This window comes from Polypterus senegalus, chromosome 4 (assembly GCF_016835505.1).
Source record: "Polypterus senegalus isolate Bchr_013 chromosome 4, ASM1683550v1, whole genome shotgun sequence".
Lineage (NCBI taxonomy): Eukaryota > Metazoa > Chordata > Cladistia > Polypteriformes > Polypteridae > Polypterus > Polypterus senegalus.
Window position 1 is genome coordinate 198,949,039 of NC_053157.1, and position 22,934 is coordinate 198,971,972.

At 37.7% G+C, this 22,934-nt stretch overlaps 1 protein-coding gene across 2 annotated transcripts in view; it reads left to right on the top strand.

Moving 5' to 3' along the window:
• Positions 1 to 877: 877 nt before the first annotated feature.
• The window catches only part of pcgf1 (polycomb group ring finger 1), a 78,615-nt gene continuing 56,558 nt past the window's right edge, over positions 878 to 22,934 (top strand). Inside the window, exons 1-2 of one of the 2 annotated variants that reach the window (XM_039751861.1) lie at positions 878 to 1,143; positions 13,642 to 13,747. In XM_039751861.1, the coding sequence (XP_039607795.1) occupies positions 1,057 to 1,143; positions 13,642 to 13,747 (193 nt within the window). In that variant the 5' untranslated portion in view covers positions 878 to 1,056. Of the gene's footprint in view, positions 1,144 to 8,536; positions 8,556 to 13,641; positions 13,748 to 22,934 lie in introns of those variants that run through there. The other variant, XM_039751862.1, reaches the window with a different exon arrangement.

Below are 22,934 nucleotides of genomic sequence, written 5' to 3' on the forward strand. Positions count from 1 at the left end.
TTATATACCAATGAAACTGATGATGACTCTATTGTGACATTTTAATTCTTACTGCCAACCTTCCCCTGTGTACATTCATTTTGATAGATTTTTTTTTTTTAAATATTCACGTAAACTAAAGTATTTTGCTACTTTGAATAAATTGATCATGTGCTTTGTACAGCGCCTCGTAAAGCTGAATTCTTTATTAGATACTGTACACATTTACTGATACTGTATAGCCGTATCAGGATTTCCACATAATTGTAATAACTCCAGTCACAAACACTAAATTGGATAAAGCAAGTCTGAGAATGTTAGTGAAGCTCTTCTCTTTGCTCATGTTATGCTCTTCTTGCGATATGGAAACCAAAACCTTTCACTTCAAAAAGCACCAGTTTATGCTGCTTTTATGCTGTGTGTGCGATGTAGCCTATATATTTTAAGCAGGATGAGACGAAGAGACGGGTCAGGCTGCTGGTTTTGCAAAATAGATGAGAAGGAATTTAATGAGACACTGACTCTGTACGTATTCTCTTATGAAGGCGCAGGCAGTAATTATCATGAAATATTTGGCTGTTGTCACAGCTTATGAACTGGATGAAAAGTACATAGAAGAACTGAACGACTTCACCTTTACAACACCTGCAGTGTCTATGGATGTCGAAACCTGCCCTGGCTGCCTTGTGTTTGCAAATAAGCAGTTTTGCTCTTTGCAAGGTGTTCCAGCAAACTTAAGTAAAAGTAACTTCTCTGAAACTGTTTCTGAAAAGGTGGTATAGTTATGAAATATGACCAGGCAGTTAAAGATCGGACAGCAGATCGCTGATCGTCGAGGTTACGTATCTCTGGGGTCGACCCCACCAACCCCCCACAACGCTCGGAAAAGCGGAAGCTGCACTTGAGTTGATGCGCCGGAGCACATGGGGCAACCGCCAGCCGGTTCCCCTCCTCTCGTGTTTCGTGTGCGCGCGTGTGTCTTGACCGCTTTCCTCGCGGAGCCTCTGGTTGTCATGCCAACCCGGCTCTAATCCGGAAGAGAGTAGAGCGGAGCCGAGTCGAGTTGAGGTGCCCAAGATGGCGACGCAGGGGCCGATGGCGATAGCGATGCGGTTGCGGAACCAGCTGCAGTCCGTGTATAAGTTGGACCCGCTACGGAACGAGGTGGGTTGGTGACGACCTGGTGTAAGGACGGGAGGGAAGCTGAGTCTCTGTCCGGCCTAAGGGACCGGGAGTGTGCTAGAGAGCAGCAGGAGCCGGGCGGTGTGGCAGCTGCGCAGGCGTGACGGGATACTCGCGCTAGGAAGCCTAGCCGACCAGCCGGACCCTGCCGCTGTCAATTTGCGAACTATGCTCAGTGTTTCTTTGCCTGCCCCTTGATGTCTTTCTTTCTCACGGCTAAAGTTCAGAAAGAACCTGACACCTAAACTGAAAGTATTTAGCGCTCCTTTCTCGTGCAGAAGCTACTCGAAATAATCGGCATCACGAAGAAATGTTCATAGTTGAGTGTGAACTGGAAAGACGCCTTTCGACTGAACAAAAAAGAAACGGAGGGGTTCGCAAAGACATGTATTTGCTGTACTGTTGCAGGGCGAATGGGGTTTACTTGCGATCAAGCATATATGACAGGTACATGAGTAAGTAGCGGTGCTTACGTTCGTCAGAGTAGCGCGACTGTCAATAGTTTCTTGCGAGACTGGATCGCGAGAAAGAGAGGTGTGAGACTCCTGCGATTACAGATAAGGATGACGCGTCGGACCCTGTACTTAACCTCCACGGGAAGTAACTCGATCATCCCTCAAACGTACTACATCGTGACATGCTTTGAGGGGAAAAAACATGCACGAATACACGTGCTATACACATAGATATAAGATCACTTTAATAGACTTGCTTTGCGTCTCCTAATTCAGTGAAGACTCTCACGCTGTGTGTAAGCAGCTCACGATCATGCGGCGCCCGTAAGTCGTCAGCGAGCTCACTAGCCCCTCGCAAGCAGAAGAAAGCGAAACCAAGTCCCGCGAATACTATAACACAACCCGTGCGGGAAACAGAAACCAGAATGCTACTGTTGAAATATTTTAGAAGGTTCTTCTACAGTAGTAGGTGTTTAAGCAATAACTTGAAATTTCTCCCTAATAGAACCGTGACATTTTGGATCTGTGCTTAACCTGGATTATATCCACTGGAGTACTGATCACATATTTTAGTAAAAAGGACTGTAACGTGACATTTTAATGTCCCCACCCCTCTCCTTTGAAGTTGGGTCCTCTGTCCATTTTAGTCACTTCTCCTTTTTTAGTCCTCTTTCTTTATCTTAAATAAGTTTAATTCTGTACAAGGTGCCATCTTTTGTATTAGAATACTATACATTTTCAGCTGTTAGATGACGCAGCTACTGTCAAAATACTTCGAGGAAAGGTAAACAATGGGTTAGGTGGCCTGTCAGCTCCTGGACTCTGGTTCGATTTGTGGCAGGTTGGTGATTTGTGCGGAGTTAACCATATACACGACAAACTAAGGACACGCTGTTAGGAAAATGGGCAGTTCTGCATCAATGTATGTTGGTTTTAATGGACGCATATGTGTGATTGGGGTCGTTATTGTCATGTGCACAACGTACAGTGAAATTCTTACTAGCATGATACTGTCCTGCGAAAACTTGTCGTTTTGTTTAATTTTTACCCATTTGCTCTGTGTTAGTTGCACGTTAATAATAATAATAATAATAATAATTCTTTGCATTTATTTAGCGCTTTTCTCACTACTCAAAGCGCTCAGCAATTGCAGGTTAAGGGCCTTGCTCAAGGGCCCAACAGAGCAGAGTCCCTATTGGCATTTACGGGATTCGAACTGGCAACCTTCCGATTGCCAGTGCAGATCCCTAGCTTCCGAGCGTTGTGAACTTTCCCTGCAACCTTGATGTGCAATAGCGCACAAGTGGTTGATAGTTGAGTCACAGTTAAAACATTTTTGTGCTAAAGATTATTAGTTTATAGCATTTGGGAATATATTTAGATATAGAACTGCGACATGGATGGACAGGAATAGATAATGCAGTATTTTTTTTTCGGTTCAAGTGTGTGTGTATATGCAAACTTACAGAGATTGGATAAGTGGTAAATTATGTAACGTTGTATTATGTGAGGCTGTATTCATTGTGCAGTGTTAGTACGTAGCATTAAGAGAATGTTATTTTTGGAAAATTATTTTGATTGCATTGTTTTATAAACGCTGTGTAGTTAATCTGCAAATGAAGTTTCGTGGAAGGAATGGGTTCATTTTTAAATTTAATTTAATTTGATTATGTATTTAGTGTGACAAAACAAACCAGTACAGCTTCCTTCTACAGTGACTCCTGCCACTGTAATGTTATGAGGATGTCATTCTGGTGTGGGCATTTGTATATGCAGGAAGCACAACTAAATGCCAAAACCAGCTCATTTTATTATTTTGTGTTCATAAGAATTACTTATGGACGCTTTGGAATCACTTCAGTTTTTTTCTGTCCGATGCCTCTTGACTCACGGGAAAAAAACCTATGTATAATTAACAATTTGACCAGTCCCGATGTCAAGTTATAAAATACGTCGAGTCTTTTGGGGGTTCTCCCCTATGTTATGCCCTCTAGACCCGAAAACCCCTCATTTGTATTCCATTTCTGGACCATGTTTTGTGCAGGAAATTACTCCCTGATGATAAAGAGTAAAGACACCTATAGATGTCTTCAGCAAAAATGATGAGAAGGACTTGAAGGTTGCCATGTCATAGTAACCAACCTCAGGTTTCACCCCCTAATGGAATTCGAGTGGCCAAAGTTTATTCCTTTTCAAAAAACTTAAAAAAAATAAGGGGGAAGTGCAGCATCTTCCTTTGCAAGCACTATTCAGGACTATGTAAAAATAGTTGTTGGAGTTGTGAGATGTTTTAAATTAACTTTAATAACTGTAAGCACGTAATTTTGGTTTTATTGTTAGATCAATCAATGTCTGTGCGAAAGTTATATGGTGAACCATGTTTGCTAAACTAGTTCTTAACTAACCAATGAAGTACATAATAAGGCCAGCATAAATCAGGCCCCAGTATAGACTGTAACAAACTGGAGTTCCGTCTAGGTATGACTTTGTGAAGTGCTTTCTGCTACCAAAGTAGGCCCTGCTCTGAAAATAAATTGCAAGAATTAGAAGGGTGCGCTGTACAGGTGCTTTCAATTTACAGCAGTAGGATCGGCAGGTTAGATTTTGGCAGAAATTTGCCACTCCGTTAAAATGGTATCATAAGTTGTGACAGCCTGTCTGTTGGATTTGATTGCATGTCCTGTCAGGCTGTGTGTGCTTTTGATTCAGTCGTTAGGGCGACATCCATCGAATCTTTGCTGGAGGTTGCGCCAGTATGAACTATCATGTCGCGCCTTTTAAGTGCTCTATGACATTTTTTGCTTAATTCATTAGATGAGCAGTGGTATTTATATCGTGAACTGGTCATGTGTTATGTGCTTTTATTAACTGTATGTTCGCTGCGATGTGTTTTTACACATGCCAACAAGCAGGAACTGCATTGACTGTTCAGTGTTCTGCCAGTTTTATTGATTTTAAAATAAATAAGCTTTTTTATATTTTAGTTTTGATTTCGGTGACATTGAAGAGGGAGCCCCTTCGCGATGCCTTAGTAAGTTTGTTTACAGGAGTGGAGCTCCTGGTGTTTCCGTTTAGAATTTGAAAGCGTGCTTGAGTAGAGTTGTGCCGCGATCTCAGTGATACACGCTTGCTGTGCGCTTTCAACCGTGACATTTATTTTGTAAGCCTATTAGACAATGTTATGTTAAAAAGGTTACACCCCACTGTAGAAGATCAGGTGGTCTAATATCAAGTAAAGCAGATCACGTGTGCATCTACGTCTGTAATATTTAAGGAATATAGTAACCAATCGAATTTGTAACAGGTTCAGCATTGAAAAGGTTGTCATGTTAAAACGCTCATCTTGGGTTTGGGCTCGGCCCCATTGTCTTTAAAATCAGTTTACCCGTGCTTTACATCACGTAGCGCTTTGGGCAGGAGTTAGTCGTTTAATTGTTGTTGCAGTCGGCATCCGAAACGACCAAATCGATTCTTAAGTCTGCCGAAACTCACACTCCCCAATCATCCCGGGATGGAAAAAATTAATTATCTGTTACAGTCTCGTCTCCGATGTAAAAGCTTTAGAGGAAGCGAGCGCTCTGTCCCCAAGCTCCATCATCCCTGTTTCTCTCTTTGGTCGGCCTTCAGGAAACTGTCACATAGAGGCGCTGACAAAAGTCTCCACGTCTGCGCTCAAATCCCGTTATCTTGTCTGCCCTACCAGCTTTGGTTCGTTTGTAACCACCCGAGATCACGTGTACTTTAAACAAGGCAGGCAGTATAGAAGGGAATGAGCGATTATGAATGAGTTAGTGCGCTCTTCGTAGCTATCGGCAGCGTATAAGAGAGAGAAATTCAGACGCCGCTAATACTCATCATATGGATCCAATAACATTTGCGATGTTACCTGTTTTTATTATCATTTGTGTTTGCACATGTTTTAAGCTATCTTAATTTGAAGAGTTTGTTTTTGAAGATCCACCCATCCATCCGTTTTAAATGAAACTCCTTTTATTAGTGTTACGAGTCCTCCAACTCTATTTAGTTCAAGTAGATCGGACGACTGCGCTGTGTTTCTGTGAGGGGCTTGGGGCAGTGTTGGGGAGAATTAATTTCTGGGCAAACTCACGCACGTCAGGTCAATTTAGTGCTAACATAGAAGTCCTTAAAAAGCGGGAGAAAGACTGGAGTAAAAAACCCACCTAACATGCACTTGCTTTTGTGTGTTTTGTTTTAAAAGTATAATGGTAAAGCTTGTAAATTCTAATGAACCATTAGCGGTACTGTATTGCCTAACATTTTTCTACTACTTTACATTCCAACCAGTTTGTTATAATAGAGGCCAATTTATGCTTTTAATTTTAATAGCATGATTTCTGCTGTATTATTCCAATTAGAAATACACAATATTATGTGCCATATTTTGGGAAATGGTGAAGATGAGCATTTCTTAGTCAAGTGAATTAGTCTCTTTTTTATATTTGTATGCATTTTATGATGAAGTTGAACACATAGATTCAACTGTTCATAATGCTGAATTACCTTATTGTTTGTGAATTATATTCATATTTGCCCCAATCTGCAGCTCAGATGAATAGTTAGAAACTCAACCATTGAATCATGTTAAACAAATGATACCCATTATTTGAGCATATAACCAGTGTAATTTTTCACACTTTTTCTTTGTGTTGTTATTCACTGAGAGTAAGGTCCAGTCATTTCATCTGCTACCACTTATGTTCATTTAGTTTTTTGCTTCCTTCCTGGTGCACTCTTAAAAATAGTGGCTCTTTAATTACTCTGTAGTGTTCTTTACTGTGTTGCATGGTTTATTGTAGAACTATTTCTTGACAAAGTACCATTTAATTCTGGGAAGGTTTGTTTGCATATGAAGCTGGTTCTATATGCTTTGAAAAACTTCCTGCTATGTAGGAAAAACTGAAATCTTTAATGTATAGTAGGCTACCTAGAAGGGCACAAACAGATTAAGAAAACCCGGACTTAGCCTGTGCTATTAAATGTATGGGGTAAGAGTTCTTTAAAATCAGGAAACCACTTGCATTTCACAAATTTGTTACCATCTATTCTTGGTTATTTACTCTATGGAGCCCTTTTACAGATCTAAATAAATAAAGGTTCTTTCAAGATAGGTCCAGCTGCAGACCGCCACAACCCATGATTAGTAGCTCTATCAGACAGCCAGTTAGATTGCAGGTTTTTTCACTTTGTTTACTTGATCTTGATAAGCCTCCCCTAACCCTAATCTTAACCATAGTGCAAGCAGGCTTATCAGTGACATATAAAGTGAACGCTCCTCAATAAAGTGGAGCCCTGGAGGTCCGCAGCTAAAGTCTACTGTATTAGTTCATTCTGGAACCTTCATAGGGATAGATCTTTTGGGAGCCAAAAATGGTTCCCCTTTGGAATTGCTCTGAGGAACCACTGTGGCACCTTTATTTTTAAGAGTTTGCCTCTAAAACTTCCTTCTATCTCTGTGGGCGGTGTTCTGCACTTTTTGGTGATTACTACAGTGTGGTGTTCAAAAATACCAGCTCACGTTATAGTTACATTACATTTATTCATTGTTGAGTCCTTTCAGATTTGTGCTTGGATTGCTGTTTGCCTGTGGGTTTAAAGTTATTAATAAAGCTTTTTAAATTGGAATAATGAAACTGTTTAGTCTAAATGTGATCACAAACCCAGGTTAGACGAGACTAGTACTATTAAAACGCTTGTATCTTTTTAAACAAATAATACAGTTTTCAGATGATCTGGCATGGTTCCACAAAATACCCTGTTGTGTTTCTTTACTGTGGGGTCATTTTCTTTTCTCTCAGTTTTTCACTAATTTTAAATCTACTTTTGTAACCAATATATGAACAAGTTATGAATATTAGTAAATGTCTGTCTCTGTATATGAGTTTTTATTTTTTTGCAGTGTTGTATCATTGTTTTGTTGTAGTTGTAGAATTTACCTTGTGTATAACCTGTTTATTTTTGCGCTGTTAATATCTCCATTCTTTAAAGATCACTGTAATAATGATTTGAGCTTATAATAAAGAAGGTGAAATGTTGTTTAATATGTTATGGTAGGCAATATTATGGTCTAATGGCACATACCTAGTTCACACAGCTTTGTTTTATTGATCACTGATGTTTTAAATATGTTCAATATAGGCCAGGCAGCTGAAAATATTAATTGGTTTTTTTTTATTTAATTTTATTAACACTTAGTGTTTATTCATTATCGGATCAAAAAAAACTACATTCATCTCTGTTGAATTTAAAGAAAACCAAAGTTCGCCAAATAGGTTCATTTAGTTTAGGAAATAAATAAACACGAATTAAAATAAATGGGGTTCCCTTTCATACTCAAAGTAGGTGCTTATTATCATGTTGGCTACAAGGAGAATATTTAGCCATTGCAACTCTCCAGGACAAAATGTTTCCATTCCTCTTCAAATACAGTAATATTTGGAAGTGGTCTATAGAATATTGAGTCTTTGGCATCTTGGACACTTTCTAGGGTCTCTCCCAATATTTTATTCCATAGAATATGGGAGGAGGACACATAGCATAGGAGCATTTAGGACCCTTAGGTCTAGAATCATTGTTAAGATCAGCAGGGCTATTATTTTTATGTTGCAAGGGCATACTATTTGACTTTTTACCCCAGAAATAGCCCCAGATAAGGGATTAAAAGGACACATAGCATCCAGTGTATGAAAGAAGACAGAAGGATATTTGGCATTTAGTGTAAGATGTTAGGTTGCCCATTTCTGGTGATCCAGGTAGCTTGTATAGGAAGGCAAAGAGAACCTTTAGGTCTTTTGTTTTTTATGATGCTGTCTCTCTCTCTCTCCCTCTCATTATACTTATTTCTTGCTTAGGGTGTGGGGCTATGTGTTTATTTGTCTAAAAGATGCCAGAGGATGCACTTCTGCACTGGAGATGTAAATGGTAAACACTATAATTCAGTTAATGGTACTGACAGTTTTAATTCAGTACTTGGATTGCATTGAATTTGTAATACAAAATCCATTTATTGATTATATGGAAATTAATATTGGTTTAGTAATTTTTTTTTACTGTTTTTCTTAGTCTTAAGTTGTATCACTTTATCTCAATTATATGATAATGATATCAGTTTTGGGAAGGCAATTATATCCTCATGATTGGAATTAGAGTCCCCACACAAAGGGCTTTTTTTCGTTGTGCAGGCAGCATAATTCATTGTTTTATTTTTAACATATTTGTTAATAAGTAATTCATTTCATATATACAATCAGAGCTTGAAGTTTGGCACAGGATTCCATGTATCTTTCAAAAATGTACTGATTTCTCATAAATTCTAATTTTAAATTTTTGAATTTCCCACACCTTTTTATTTTGTAAGTAATCTCTTGCATGTTGCAAAAATATCCAATGTCTGTTTTAAATGACTGTTTTTTAAAATTGTCCCTAATTTGCTAATTAGGAATTAATCTATTTTTTATTGTTCATATTTTATTACACTCGCATGCATAGGATGGCAGTATTCTGAAGCGGTTGCATTTGATAGAACATGCAGCTCCAGTAATTGGCAATCTGATCTTCTTTTCAGTGGTGCTGCACAAGAGTACTGTAGGAGTCAAGGCTGTGGCTGGTGCTTGATGCCCTTTGTTTAAACTGTGTTTTAGAAAGAAAAACCTGACCAAACATGGTTAAATTGAAAGCTAATAACAGGCTGAAGGATATTTTTCTGCCCAAAATCAATGCAAAAATTCAGAAAATTACTTGGATTGCTGGGTGAAATTGTATTCAAATTGTATGTCCTTTTTATTTGACAAGCTGACTGCTGCCAATATGTGACATTGTTGTGACACTTATTTCTTTAGACTGTTTGCAGTTGAAGGAGTGCCTTGAAACTATGAAACTGAAAAGCAAAATCCACAACACTCAAAGTAATCTTCAAAGGCAACTTTCATTAAAATCAGCTGTAGAAATACCCATGGCAAAGGCTGGCACTACTTAAGGGCATTTCATTTGACAACTAAAACATGCCTTTCCCAATTATCCCATAGTTCAATTTTACATTCTTTTTGGTCTTTTAAAAATGTACATTGGTTTTATGGTACTCTCAAGCCAAATATGTTCACATTGGCAAGCTAATAATAGTCACAGTCATCCTTAAAACTGCTTACTCCAATTCAGAGAAGCAGAGCGAAATAGCTTATTCTCCCAGTACTTGGTGCAATGAAAGCAAAAGGCCTAGACAGGGTACCAGTCCATCCTAGGATCTACACACACACACACACACACACACAGAGACTCACACTGGGACTATTTAACCAAACCTGCAATACTTTGAGAATTTTGGAGTACCCAAAGAAAAGTACAGAGACACCGGAAGAACATGGAAATTCCACTTAGACAATCATTTGCTATATTTGAACCTTGTTCGTGGGACTGTTAAGTGACATTGCTCATCATCATACACTACTGTGTCATCTAAGCTAAGATTGTATTAATTTTATTTTTACTAACCTCTAAGCAACTAACCTCTTTAACTAACATCTTAAATTTCTACAATTTCAACAGCTGGTAAACGCAAGCATTTGTAGTAATAAACTGCATTGCATCTGCGGTGGACTGGCGCCCTGCCCAGGAATTTGTTTCCTGTCTTGCACCCTGTGTTGGCTGGGATTGGCTCCAGCAGACCCCTGTGACCCTGTAGTTAGGATGTAATGGGTTGCAAATGGATGGATGGAAATGCATTGCATCTGTTTTGCAACAGGTGACGTATCACAAACATTTGTAGTAATTACTACAAATTGTAATTACAAATTGTAATTTCTACAAATGTTTGTGGTGCACCATTTGTTGAAGTGACAAATGCATTTTATTACTTCATACATTACAATAGATGGTGCTCTGCAAACATTAATGCTGATGTCAATGTTGATTACTGACATTTCAACCTGTTTTAGATGGTTAGCACAGCTAATTTCAGCTAGACTCTAACAGAAGGCACATGAGAAACTCTGAAATCACCTGGAAGTGTTCAGTGGTATGGTGAGACCAAAATTGACTTTATTATCCATCAAACTAAATCCCATGTTTGGCATTAGCTAAACACAGCACATTATCAAAAAGACTCAATCTCCACCGTGAATCATGGTGGTAGCAGCATCATGCTGTTGGAATGCTGATGCTTCTCAGTCACAGGTTGTGGAGGACATGTGAGGGTAGTAGGTAAAATGAATACAGTAAAATACAAGAAAATCTTGGAGGAAAACCTGATGCAATCTACAAGAAACCTGTGGTTTGGGTGAAGATTTGCTTTCCAGTAGTACAATGGCCCCAGGCATAAAACCAAAGCAATACATGGATGACTTAAAACCAACAACGTTAAAGATCTGGGGCCTCATGTATGAACGGTGCGTACGCACATTGCGTAAGAACATTTCCACATTCAAATCGTGATGTATAAAACCTAAACTTGACGTAAAGCCACGCACATTTCCACGGTGCCTCATACCCTGTCATACACAAGTTCTGAGCTCGGTTTTACAGACTGGCGGCACCCAGCGTTAAAGCAGTGCTACTGTTCCTGTGTGGTTTATCTTTCTTTCTTTCTTAGATCCACATTCGTGATGCGGCTTTATAAATACACTGAAACTAACCGCATATTGTTTATTAGTGTAATGCATCTGATTGTAATTAACCTGTACCAATACAATGGTCCAGGAAATAGCCATAGTATTTAAAATACCATAACTGCTTTAGTGTTGTTACTGTCACTGCACCTTCTTTTTCTTCTTTCAGCTGCTCCCGTTGGTTGCCACAGCGGATCATCTTTTTTCCATATTACTCTCACTCACCACTCAGAGTATTTATATCACTGTATCTGAGTGGGGAATCACAGCAGCAGCTTATCGGAAAGAGAATTATCGGGATACAGCATCAAGCACACACTGCCTCAGCCACGGCAAAATGCTTCAGAGACTTTCCCGTACGGACCTCACGGTTTAGAAACAGTTTCATCCCAAGAACTTTAAAAACAGTCAATCAGTCCATCAAGTGCTCCTTGTAGAACTGTTTGTACTTATAAGTACAATCGCCTCACTGTAAGCTTGCACTACAGTTATAATATTCACAACCTGCGTATTTACATATGATGACGATATTATTTTTAAGATGAAATGCAGCAAAATATGTTGATTATATTATACAGATAGAACTTCAACTTCATTTAAATAATCTGTATTGTTAATAATTAAAACATGTGAGGACACGATGCCGCAGTGCTAGCTAGTTCACAGATTGATCCTACCTTGTATTGTATTCTTGCTGGGCTGGCGTGACACTGGAAGGATAGATGGATAGAATAATTAAACATGTACTACGAAAATATTTCAGTGTTCCTTAAAAGTTTTGAAGAATCGTCGTTGTAAGCTTACAGGTGGCTTAACGTCTATTACAGAGCTGATTGTGTGGAGATTGGGTATTTGGAGAAATAAACGTAAGGACAGGAATTGGAGGTTAGTACGTTTGAAAGAGACAGTACTGCTGCAGTAATTTTATCGAAGGTCGTGCACAATTACTGTGCCACCGTGTTCCCATGTTTAATAACATGCTTTCATTCCTATCATCATGAAAAAGATATCACATATACATCGCAGTATTTTAATTAATCAGAGAGAGTTGTAATATCACAAATGTAATGGATTCTGTGTCCTGTCAGAGAAAGATAAAGCGCAGAAGCACATAGTGATTCACACACACAGAGCACATAGAAGATCAAATACAAAACAAAGCATTTAACGTGCTATTTTAGTTACGATGGGATTTAAGAAACTAGTAAATTAAACGATTTTAAGATGAAGTTTATGATGTTCTACTTTAATGACAAAATAAGCTGCTTGATTAAAGTGGAAATTTCCTGATTAAAGTTGACATTTCATGCTTTTTTCCCCCCAACTGTGCCTATTTTTTTTCTCTGTACCCTAATGAGCTTTCATATGACACTCAAGACGATGGGCTACAACTCGCCTTTTCATGACAACTTTGATATGTGACAACTTCTTCTTTTTTATTTCGGGCACTGTGCGACTTTGTGAACTTGAGCTTTTGAGTTTCTCCGAACACTCTGTCACTCAGTCAGCTTCCTTTTGTTGATTACACCACTGTTTAAACCAACAAATAGTATATTTATCCTTACCTCCACTTGGTATTCGCTGAAATTCTTACATTTTCCCCCATGCTTTTCCCATTGTCTTTTCACAGAAGGCTGAGCTTAAGGGCTATTTATATTGATTTGCATATTCAAAGAGGTGTAATTCTGGGAGGAGTTGGGGCGGGACAGCAGGTGCGTGCACGAGCATTACTTTTCACGCTGATCAGGATTTATGTAGCGGAAGAACGTTGAAGTTTGCGTACGCACAGATTCCTGCATCTGAATTTTTCTATGCGTACACACGTTCCCACTTTTGTGCTTACTCCATGTTATTGTGTGAGTTCTACGCACTGCATTATACATGAGGCCTTTGGAGTGGCAAAGTCCGAACTGAGATCTCAGTCCAATTGGCAGTGTGTGGCAGGACCTGAAATATGCTGTACACTCATTATTCTCAAGCAGCCGTACTCAGCTTGGGCAGTTCTGCAAAGAATAATGGGGAAAAATGGCAGTGTTCAGATGTGCAAAGCTGAATGAGACCTGTCCGCATAGTCTCAAGGCTGGAATTGCTCTGAATATTTACGAGATCTGTTATTTTGTGTTTTTATGTTTTTAATTTAGATAATTTTTCATAAATTTTTATTTACTTTGACATTTTAAGTTGAATTTGATTTCAGTAGTATTTATATTTTGTATTGTTAAAACTCTGAAAGGATGAATACTTTTAATCACACAACTATTCTGTGGCAATAACTTAATTAGCAGTTAGCAGCAATTCCCTCGCTATTATAACTTTGAGACTGTATTGAAATTATTGTTTTACTCTGACAGCCATTCAGTATGTTAGTAGTGTTAAAGGTAAACTAAAATATTCTGTTTCCATTTCAGGAAGAAGTAAAGGTGAAAATTAAAGACTTGAATGAACACATTGTGTGCTACCTGTGTGCTGGATACTTCATTGATGCAACAACAATTACAGAGTGTCTGCATACATGTAAGTAAGACTTACACAAGTTATTTTTTTTAAATGTTCATACTTAATAAAGCATTAAATTTAATGGTGCACCATTGTAACATTCTTAGCAAGCCTTGTTAAGTATAATTTCATAGAAAAATCCTTGTACTGTATATCAATGTTATTACTAATGTGTATAACTAAAGATTAAATAATGACGTGAAGTTTTGTTTTATCATTTGCTTTGTGTACTACATAATCAACTTGTGTTGCCCTGACACCTTGTCAGTTGTTTTCTTCCCTGTGCCCAGAGCTGCCAAGATAGGGTTTGACTCTATGGTGTTATGAATTGGATTTACTGAGTTTGGAAGTGTGTGTACACTAAGTATGTATGTATGTATAATACATAATTTTAAAGTTAGTAATGAGAAATGATTTCCTTCAATACTGTAATTCATATTACTCATGTAATTTATTCTATGTGTTAACTAATTAATGGTATGGTAATCCACAATCAGTTCTGTGTTTCAGACTTTGTTGCATTCGTGTTAGGTTAAAGGAACAAACACTAGGCTACTAGAAGAAAAATTTTGAAAACATAAGCGCAAATTACTTTGTATCAAGTGATGATGTTAAAATATATCTTTGTGTTTCATGACCCAATGGCTAGGTACCATTACAGCTGTCTGGCATGCTTGGATCTGTCTTACTGTTTCTTGCCACATGCCTAGCATATAACCCAACTCTTTGAAAATTTTCTGTCCTACTGTTGCTTGCCACCTCTCTGGCATTTTACCAGTCTCTCAGAAGATCTTTGCAGATGCTGTATTCCTTGAAACAGTGGCCGAGTTTGGTGAGGTTTGTTTTTACTTCCAATTGCCAGAAGGAAATTCTGATAAAATGTTTGAGTCTGGAAGGTTTGGTGAAACACTGCACAGATTTTTGTCTTTTCAGTGTCAAGAAACATTAACCTGGGGTGATGATAACTTCTGAAGGTCGAAAGTGAACTTAGAGAGATGTCTAAACCCGGTGAATACATTTTTGGAAGAGGTGATGGTGCCAGACTTATAGGCTGAGGTTGGGTTCATAGTAGTAAAACTGTAGGATTAGATATGAGCCAATTAAAAATCTTTAAATCATTGGTTATTCTTTTTTTTTTTTGGCTAGCATGTCTCATCAGTTATACATGGACAGTTCCGTATGTCTAGCTGACTGAAATGATGGTACACATTGTTTAAAACAGTGACAAGAGGGTGTTTGTTATCCTTAACCTTACTGGAACAGAGACTTGGTCTGATAGTTGAAACTCAGATCCAATGTGAATTCTGTCCTGCTTGTGAAACTTTTGGCAGCCCTTTGTACCTGCATAGGTATTTGGGATCATTTGATAGTTTGTCAGCTCTGTTTAATGTGTTATATGAACTTACAATGAGCTTTTATACCCAGTGTAATCTTATGGAGGGTTCTATAAGAGTGTTTAGTTCTGGGACTGCTTGCACATCTCATTCTGTTGCTGTTTTTGTGCTCACATTATTGTGAATCTCTTCATTGTGGGTGTCTACCTCAGCCAAGAGTGTGTTTTGGGATGGCCAAGGCTTGGAAATTTTCCTTGTAAGGAACCTTAACACCTATAAATAAACTGGAACAATTTCACAGCTATATGTAATGTGGTTAGAATAATAAATGGCACCTCCAAGCCTAAATGTATAGTCCTTTCTTAGAAATAAGTGTCTTGTTACCTGGAGGTAAAGGATAAGCCCCAAGTGTAGGAGTTAAAGTGTCTTGGGAACTGGTACACAAGTGAGTGTAGAGTGATTGTGAAATTGACTAATGAATTGCTGTGGTGGCAGCAGTTTCCGAATATTATATTGTCTGTGATGGTCAAACATACAGATTTGTATGGGTGTGGTTTTAGCCCAGTGGGTTTTGAAAAAAAAAAAACTTTGTATCCACTTCCAGAACAGGTTTAGAAAAATATGTTGCAGTCTAACTGTAGGGGGGGGGGTGAAAGAATTGCTTGACACCTCAAGTAATAAAGGTCAAAAAAGTAACAAGCTATTGAGGTGCAAATTGCATGTGCATTTTATGTGCGACTCAGTACTACAGGTATCTGCTGTACCTGTTTAAAAATGCAGTCAAATTGTTGTGATAGGCACTCTTTTTCAGGTTGGCGTGACCGGTTTAGCTCTAATTTACATTGAAATATGCAAATTTACACATTACGTTGGTCATGCAATATGGAGCTACATTGGTCAATACTTTAACTGGCTATGTTTAGCGTTCACAATGTAACAACGTTTTAAAGTGGAATTTGCAGGCACAACCTAAGGACACATCATGAGAGTTGTGTTGCATCTCAGCAAAGGTGCCAGTCAGCATGAAGTACTTTATCAGTCACCAGAACCAACCACTTTACTGTTGATAACATATCAGCTGCAAAATAATATGCCATAAACATGAGGCAAGATGATATTTGTTTTTATTTCAATTAAAGTATAATACTTGTTAAATTATAGAATTGTAGATTACAAATGAACATCTCTTTAATCTTCACTGTAGTAATATTTTTAATATGTTCTATTTATTTATTTATTTTAATTGTTGTGCAATAGCTGTGAGCTTGCAGGGCAAGAAAACGTGTACCAAAACTGGCTGTGTCGTCCCTATGGAAAGGCAAAAATCAAATCAAGTTTTAACAGCCAGGGCACATACTTACCAGCTACTTTATGGTCGCAACTTAGCCCTATGTGTATGTCTCTAGGATTTGGTGGGAAACCCATGTGAACTTGTGGGCTTGGGTGCAATCTGCCACGGGTATGGGTGGGATTGAGTATAAACTGCCACAGATACAGGTGTGAAAATGGGCAGGCATGTGTTGACCACTGAATCAGCTCTTACTAAGGAACATTTCAAAAAGACACTGTACAGCTGTTTCTCTGATTTAGTAATAGTTCAGAAATGAAAGTTTTTTTTTACTTGATAGCTTAAACTTTGGACCATAAGGAAACTGTAAACCAGTCTGTTCTGTTCATTCTCTAAAATTAATCACAAATTAAGATTTCTTTATTTGCGTAAATTGTGTAGATTGTATTGAAAGCAATTGTTCCATGTTTAGTAATGGCAAAAAAAAAAACAGAGTTGAAGGTATGAGCAACTATGTATAGTGATTTGAGGTTGTGTTTTTTTTTTTCTTCTTTGTTCTATCTGAGCAACCATTAAACTTTCACTAATGCACCAGGCCACTGTGCCACATGGCTAAATATTGTACTTTTGTCAGTGTCAGCATTACAGAACTGCAATTGACCAGTGAAGTACCGGTATATTTAAAATTCCTTAAAATATATGTAAAGGGTATCTATCAAATAACATCCTGTTTCATGTTCTTAAATCTCTTTAAAAATAGCTTTGACCTTTTGTATAATAATCCAAAAAATATTAAATATAATTTTGTGTGTTGTTATGTGAATATACCATATCATAAATATACCAAAAACTGGAAGAGTAAAATAGTTTTCAAATGATGCACAGGTTCACATTTCCACAGCTGAGCATCTGTAAATTGCAAGGTAAAACAGTTACATACTCAGCTAAGCTAATTAGTATACATTCTGTTTCTTCGATATTTGACCTTTGAGCATAAATTGTTTGGGGTATTTCAGTCTGTAACTCCAAAAAAGCAAGCTATAGCTGTCATTTAAATTGAATGGGCAAATAAAATGAAAACTGAGCAAATTAAAAATAACACTCCTTAACAGTTTAAGGTCTGGTTTATGATGAGTTTGAGTTTAAAATGTTTGTGTTTAACTGCAGAGTATTTAATTATATGGTTACTAATGCCAGTTATATTTGATTTTTTAAGTGAATGACCCAAGGTTGTTTTTTTTTTCTTTTTTTTCAAATTGCTGTTTCACGGGGATTTAGTATCTCCATCTCACTAAATTCTGTCATCTGATAGGCAGTAAACGTACCTTTTAATTTGGATTATGGTGTCTGAGAACACACAATGGATGTACATACAGGTGCATCTCAATAAATTAAGAATATCATCAAAAAGCTAATTTATTTCAGTAATACAATTCAGAAAGTGAAACTTATATTTTGTATAGATTCATTACACACAGAGTGATGTATTTCAAGCGTTTATTTCTTTTCATGTTGCTGATTATGGCTTACAGGTAATGAAAACTCAAAATTCAGTATCTCAGAAATTAAGAATATTACAGAAGACCAATAAAAAAAAAAGATTTTTAATACAGAAATGTTGGCCTACCGAAAAGTATGTCCATTTATAATAATCTAATTTGTTGATACGCACCTGTAAATGTTTCATGCAAATTGATGACTTATCAATTAGTACGTGGTGATTAGCACCCTTTCTAATAGTTGGTTGCTAGCATTCTTGTTCTGAGTGAGGTCCTTGGTTTGCCCATTACAGTAAATACTCCTGAATAATCAATTTGCCACACCTTTCTGTCTGGCATTTTTTTATTGGACCTGCCAAATTTTGAGTATTTTGAAATGATGACCCTGTGTATTTTAGGTCTTTAGCCAAAATCTAATATTAGACAGATATATTTTTAACTTATTTATCAAATGTAAAAAGCTATCTTAACACCATTTGACACTGTGTGAAAAAGAACTCACTCCCTTTTACTTAATATATATGCCCTGCTCCTAAAATAAGCAGCTTGAGCATGGGAAATGCACTGGATAAATAAAATGTATAACTATTATTATTAATAATAATCAGTTGCAACATCTTTAGCTGCAATGTCTAGCATTTTCTTTTAAGTAAATATCAGTTTTTTACATCACTATAGAGGAGTTTTAGCCTCAATTCCATAGAAGAGGAAAGGTGTGTGCATTTATTCGATTATTTATTATTGCAAAGCTTGTAGGTAAGTTGGCTAAAGTTATGTCAAGAACAGTTACATTAAAGATTCAATGCTTTAATGATAAGAAGTGCCTGTTCCATTGTTCCAGCCAAATCAGATAGGTCAGGATTGGATTAGAAGAATTAAAAATGGTTCCTTATTTTATTTAAACCGTTGGTGAGGTAGCATCTAATAAATTTACAGATGAATTCATGTAGTTAACAAGTATCTGATGGTTTTGAATGGCAAATCAATTTAATAACTTACACCATGGATAGATAGTAAGGTAGGAGAGTAAAGGAAAACAAACTCCAGCTGATGTGGAAGCTGAAGAAAATAAACTCTTGGGGTCCCAAGGGCAAAGGAACATCAGGCTTGCAGTATTCTATAGTAATAAAGCTATTAACATTTGACTACAGAAGATGAGGAATCTAAGAATATTTGATGCTACTGGTGTTGATCATAGCATTATCATAGTGGCAGCATGATTTATCCATTCCAGCACAGAGCACTTGAGTTTGGTGGCAGTGATGCACAGTTCCGCCACAAGATGCTAGATGCGAAAACAAACAGAATTTGTTCAGAGCTTTGTAGCAAATGTAATAACATAAATGTAAAGGTGAAATTTATTAAGGTTTTTCTCTGGTTGGTTAAGGCCGCTGCGGCCAATTTTCTTGGTAGTCTAGGAAGAAGTACATTAAAATATTCTAGTTGGCTGTGATGAAATCATGCATTGTTGCTACAATATGCTGAAAAATTAAAAAAGTGTTTGAGCTTTTGCTCTTGTTGTTAGGTGGAAAACAAAACAACGGCACATTGGCTCAGAGTCCATAGTAACACCTAAATTCTTTATATCTGGCTTGATTGGCAAAATTAGATGATTAAATTTTTGTCTTCAATTTTGTACTGCAGCCAATAACTAGAATTAATATATACTAGGGGTGTTCAAATATAAACAGAAATTTATGAGCTACACTTTATTTATTGAATACAGTAAAGTGACTTACACATTCTTTTTCTATGTAGTCTCCTGACACTGCAGTGCAGTTGTTCCAGCTCTCAGGAAGCTTCTTGATCCCAGAAGAGCAGAAGTCTTTTGACTGTATGTTGACCCATTCTTGCACAGCGTCAATAACCTTCTCATTCGACTTGAATTTCTTACCTCTTAAAAATTCATTAAGTGGACTGAAAAGATGATCGTTCCTCTCTGAATGATTGCACCAGTCATATACTCTAGACTAAGATAGACACTCATCCCCAAATTGATTTTAAATATTGAATAAATCTGGGATGAAATGACTCCTTCATTTGTCAAAAATGTAATAATTTGTTGAGCAACACTGCTGTGTACCTCCTGCTCCGACATGTTGATTACAACTGATAGGAAGTGGGGAAAGAGCAGCTAGCAGTACTAATGACAAGTTCAAACGTGCATGTGTTTGTCCAATGAGTCATGTCTACCTTGCACTCTTTATAAGAATAGAGCATGAAAATTCTGGTTTATAACTAAACAACCCTCATAATTTTTTTTTTACCTTGTTTAATTTAGTCATCAATTCAGTAATGTGAGCGAGATGTTCAGTCAGGACATTAAGAGCCTTGGTATCATCTGGTGCCATAGGCAGTTATGTGTGTCTCCTGTATCACTGTGATAATTTATCTAATGTTTAGAAATGATCTGTAAAGTGACAACAATGAAGGACCTAGAATTGATCTCCGAGGCCCACAGTATGTAATAACTTGCATTTTAGACATATAGTCCGCAAGACTCTCAAAATATTTTCTCCTATATAGATTTAAAGAACTAACACAATGGCCAGCTCCCTTTCTAAAGAGGTTAATGATAATGCTATGATTTAGAGTGGTGCTTCTCAAGCTATTTTCATCCAAGGGCCCCCTAAGCCAATTACAAAGATCATCAAGCTCCCCTCCTTCCCCCAATAAATTAAACTTCAAGGAAACCAAAATTATAATAAAAATATTTTGGAGTGGCAATCTGTCTTGGGTACCTCTTTGTGTAAAACTAATCTCATCCTAATTGGGTTTTAAACACAGTGATTCACTTTTGAACTGAGAATAAGCACTGTTAGTGAACTGAAAAACAAAGGGACACTTTCCTCTACTAAAGAAAAAAATAAACACTGAGGGAATTACAGAGGAAAAGACGGGACACTAATAAGAAATGAATAAAAAGGAAATTGTTCTAGCCTTTTAGAAACTTGAGGCTCTAATATCCATCAGGACTGTCACTTTCAGCTCCTAGAATTTTCAAATCAAACAACTTATTTTGTGACACTCCTGGTGGGGACCTGTGACTTGCCAGTGGCCACATACTCCCAGTTTTGAGAAGTACTGAGCTAGAGTATTAAATGCAGTGCCTAAGGAATAGCAGAGCAAGGACTTATTGTTATTTGCATTAATATTCAGCTATAAGTTACTGCTTGTATGTTTTGATCTAAAACCTTACTTCTCAAAAATAACATTTGTGTATTTAAATGGAAAAAACACATTTTCTAGGTTTTTACTTAAAAAGGGTAGGTTTTTGGCTGTTCTGTTTTGAATAATTGTACACCTAAGATTTTTATTAAGCAGGAGTTTGACTACTGTCATTTTTAAAGAGTCAGGAAAATACATTTACATTTTTACACAAGCTCCTGCATATCCAGCTATATAGAAGCCTCATGTTCTATATAATTTGTTATCCTTGGTATTTTAACAATAATAATATTGATCCGTTTTACATATGTAGCACCTTTCCCACGTTCAAGCTGTTTTCAGAACACAGGTAGTCCCCAGGTTACGGACATCCGACCTACGACTTACGAACCAGGGCCGTAGCTGCGACGCATACGCCACAGTAACTGTCGCTCTGTCATCTTCGGCCTAGGGACGCTGCAAGCGGTGGCTGGACGGAGGCTGGAGGGGAGCAATTTTACTGCCCGCACAGTGTAGTGTCCCTCAGGTGGCTCCCGATGGCAAGCGGTTTCACTGCCTGCCCACCACACATGGCTGCCCTGTTTGTTCTCGGTGGATGGCTGGTAATGCTGCAAGCGGAGGCTAGAGGGGGGCGATTTCGCTGTTCGCGCAGTGTAGTGTCCCTCGGGTGGCTCCCGGTGGTAAGCGGTTTCACTGCCCGCCCGCCCACCACACACAGCTGCCCCATTCGTTCTCTGTGGAAGTGCAAGTGGTGACCCGTTGAGGCTGAACAGAGACCATTGAGGGTGAACGGGGCGGCAGGGGGTAGCATTGTAGTGTGCATTGGATGGCTGCCTATTGAATGGCAGCGATTCACTACCCGCCTTTGGCCGCACCGTGTTTGTTCTTGGTGGGCAGACGCTGCAGGCAGCATACTGTAGTGGAGGTGACTGTGAGGTGGGCTGGTGATGAACCGCCCGTCGATGCCCCCTTTCATTCTCAATAGCAAGCCTGCTTGTACTGTTACATACATAGCAGGAAGTTGTCTCTTGTCACTACATCAGACGTGTTGACAACTGGTGCCTTCCTGTTGTGATAGTGTGTACAGTGCTGTGCAGAAGAGCTCATCTTAATCTTTTGTCTTTACCCTTCAACAATGTCTCTGAAACACAAATCCTGATGCAAATGCTGGTGATACAGTAAAGAAGAGAAAAACCATCATCATTGAAAATAAAGTAGAAATAATAAAAAGGTCAGAGAGAGGTGAAACTCCAGCATTCATTGGCAGAGCACTTGGTTACAGTCGGTTAACAATAGCATTTATTAAATTTATGTACCAGTTCCGACTTACATACAAATTCAACTTAAGTACAAATCTACAGTCCTTATCTCATACGTTACCTGGGGACTGCCTGTATTCAAAAAGGTGCCAGGGGAATATAGAGACGGAAAAAGATCAAGTAAATAACATTAGGATACTAATTAATGTCAAACATTAAACAAAAAAATTATAAGTGCATGAAAAATAAAATTCTAAATTAGAATAAGGAACCATATGCCAGGAAAAATACAAAATTGCAACTTGCTAGACTCACAGGAAAGACTGCCAATGAAAGAGAACCTAAATAAGTTAGTCATTCAATCAGATGACATTTTTTAAAAGACTAATTATAATTTTTTGTAGGATTATAAAGATTTGAGTAGTAAAGGATCAGATTTTGCTATCAGTTTTAGATTCAAACACTTAATCGGTATTCTTTTGATGCTCAGTTCAGATCTAACAATTAAAACAAAGGCCACTGCCCTGAGTTATATAATGCTACAAAGCAAACATAACCAGATGAAGTTTCATCATTTAGAGGTGCAAATACATTATTTTTTGCAATGTTTCAGATAAATGCAATATAAAAAATTATAGTCCGTAAAGCGTTCAGACA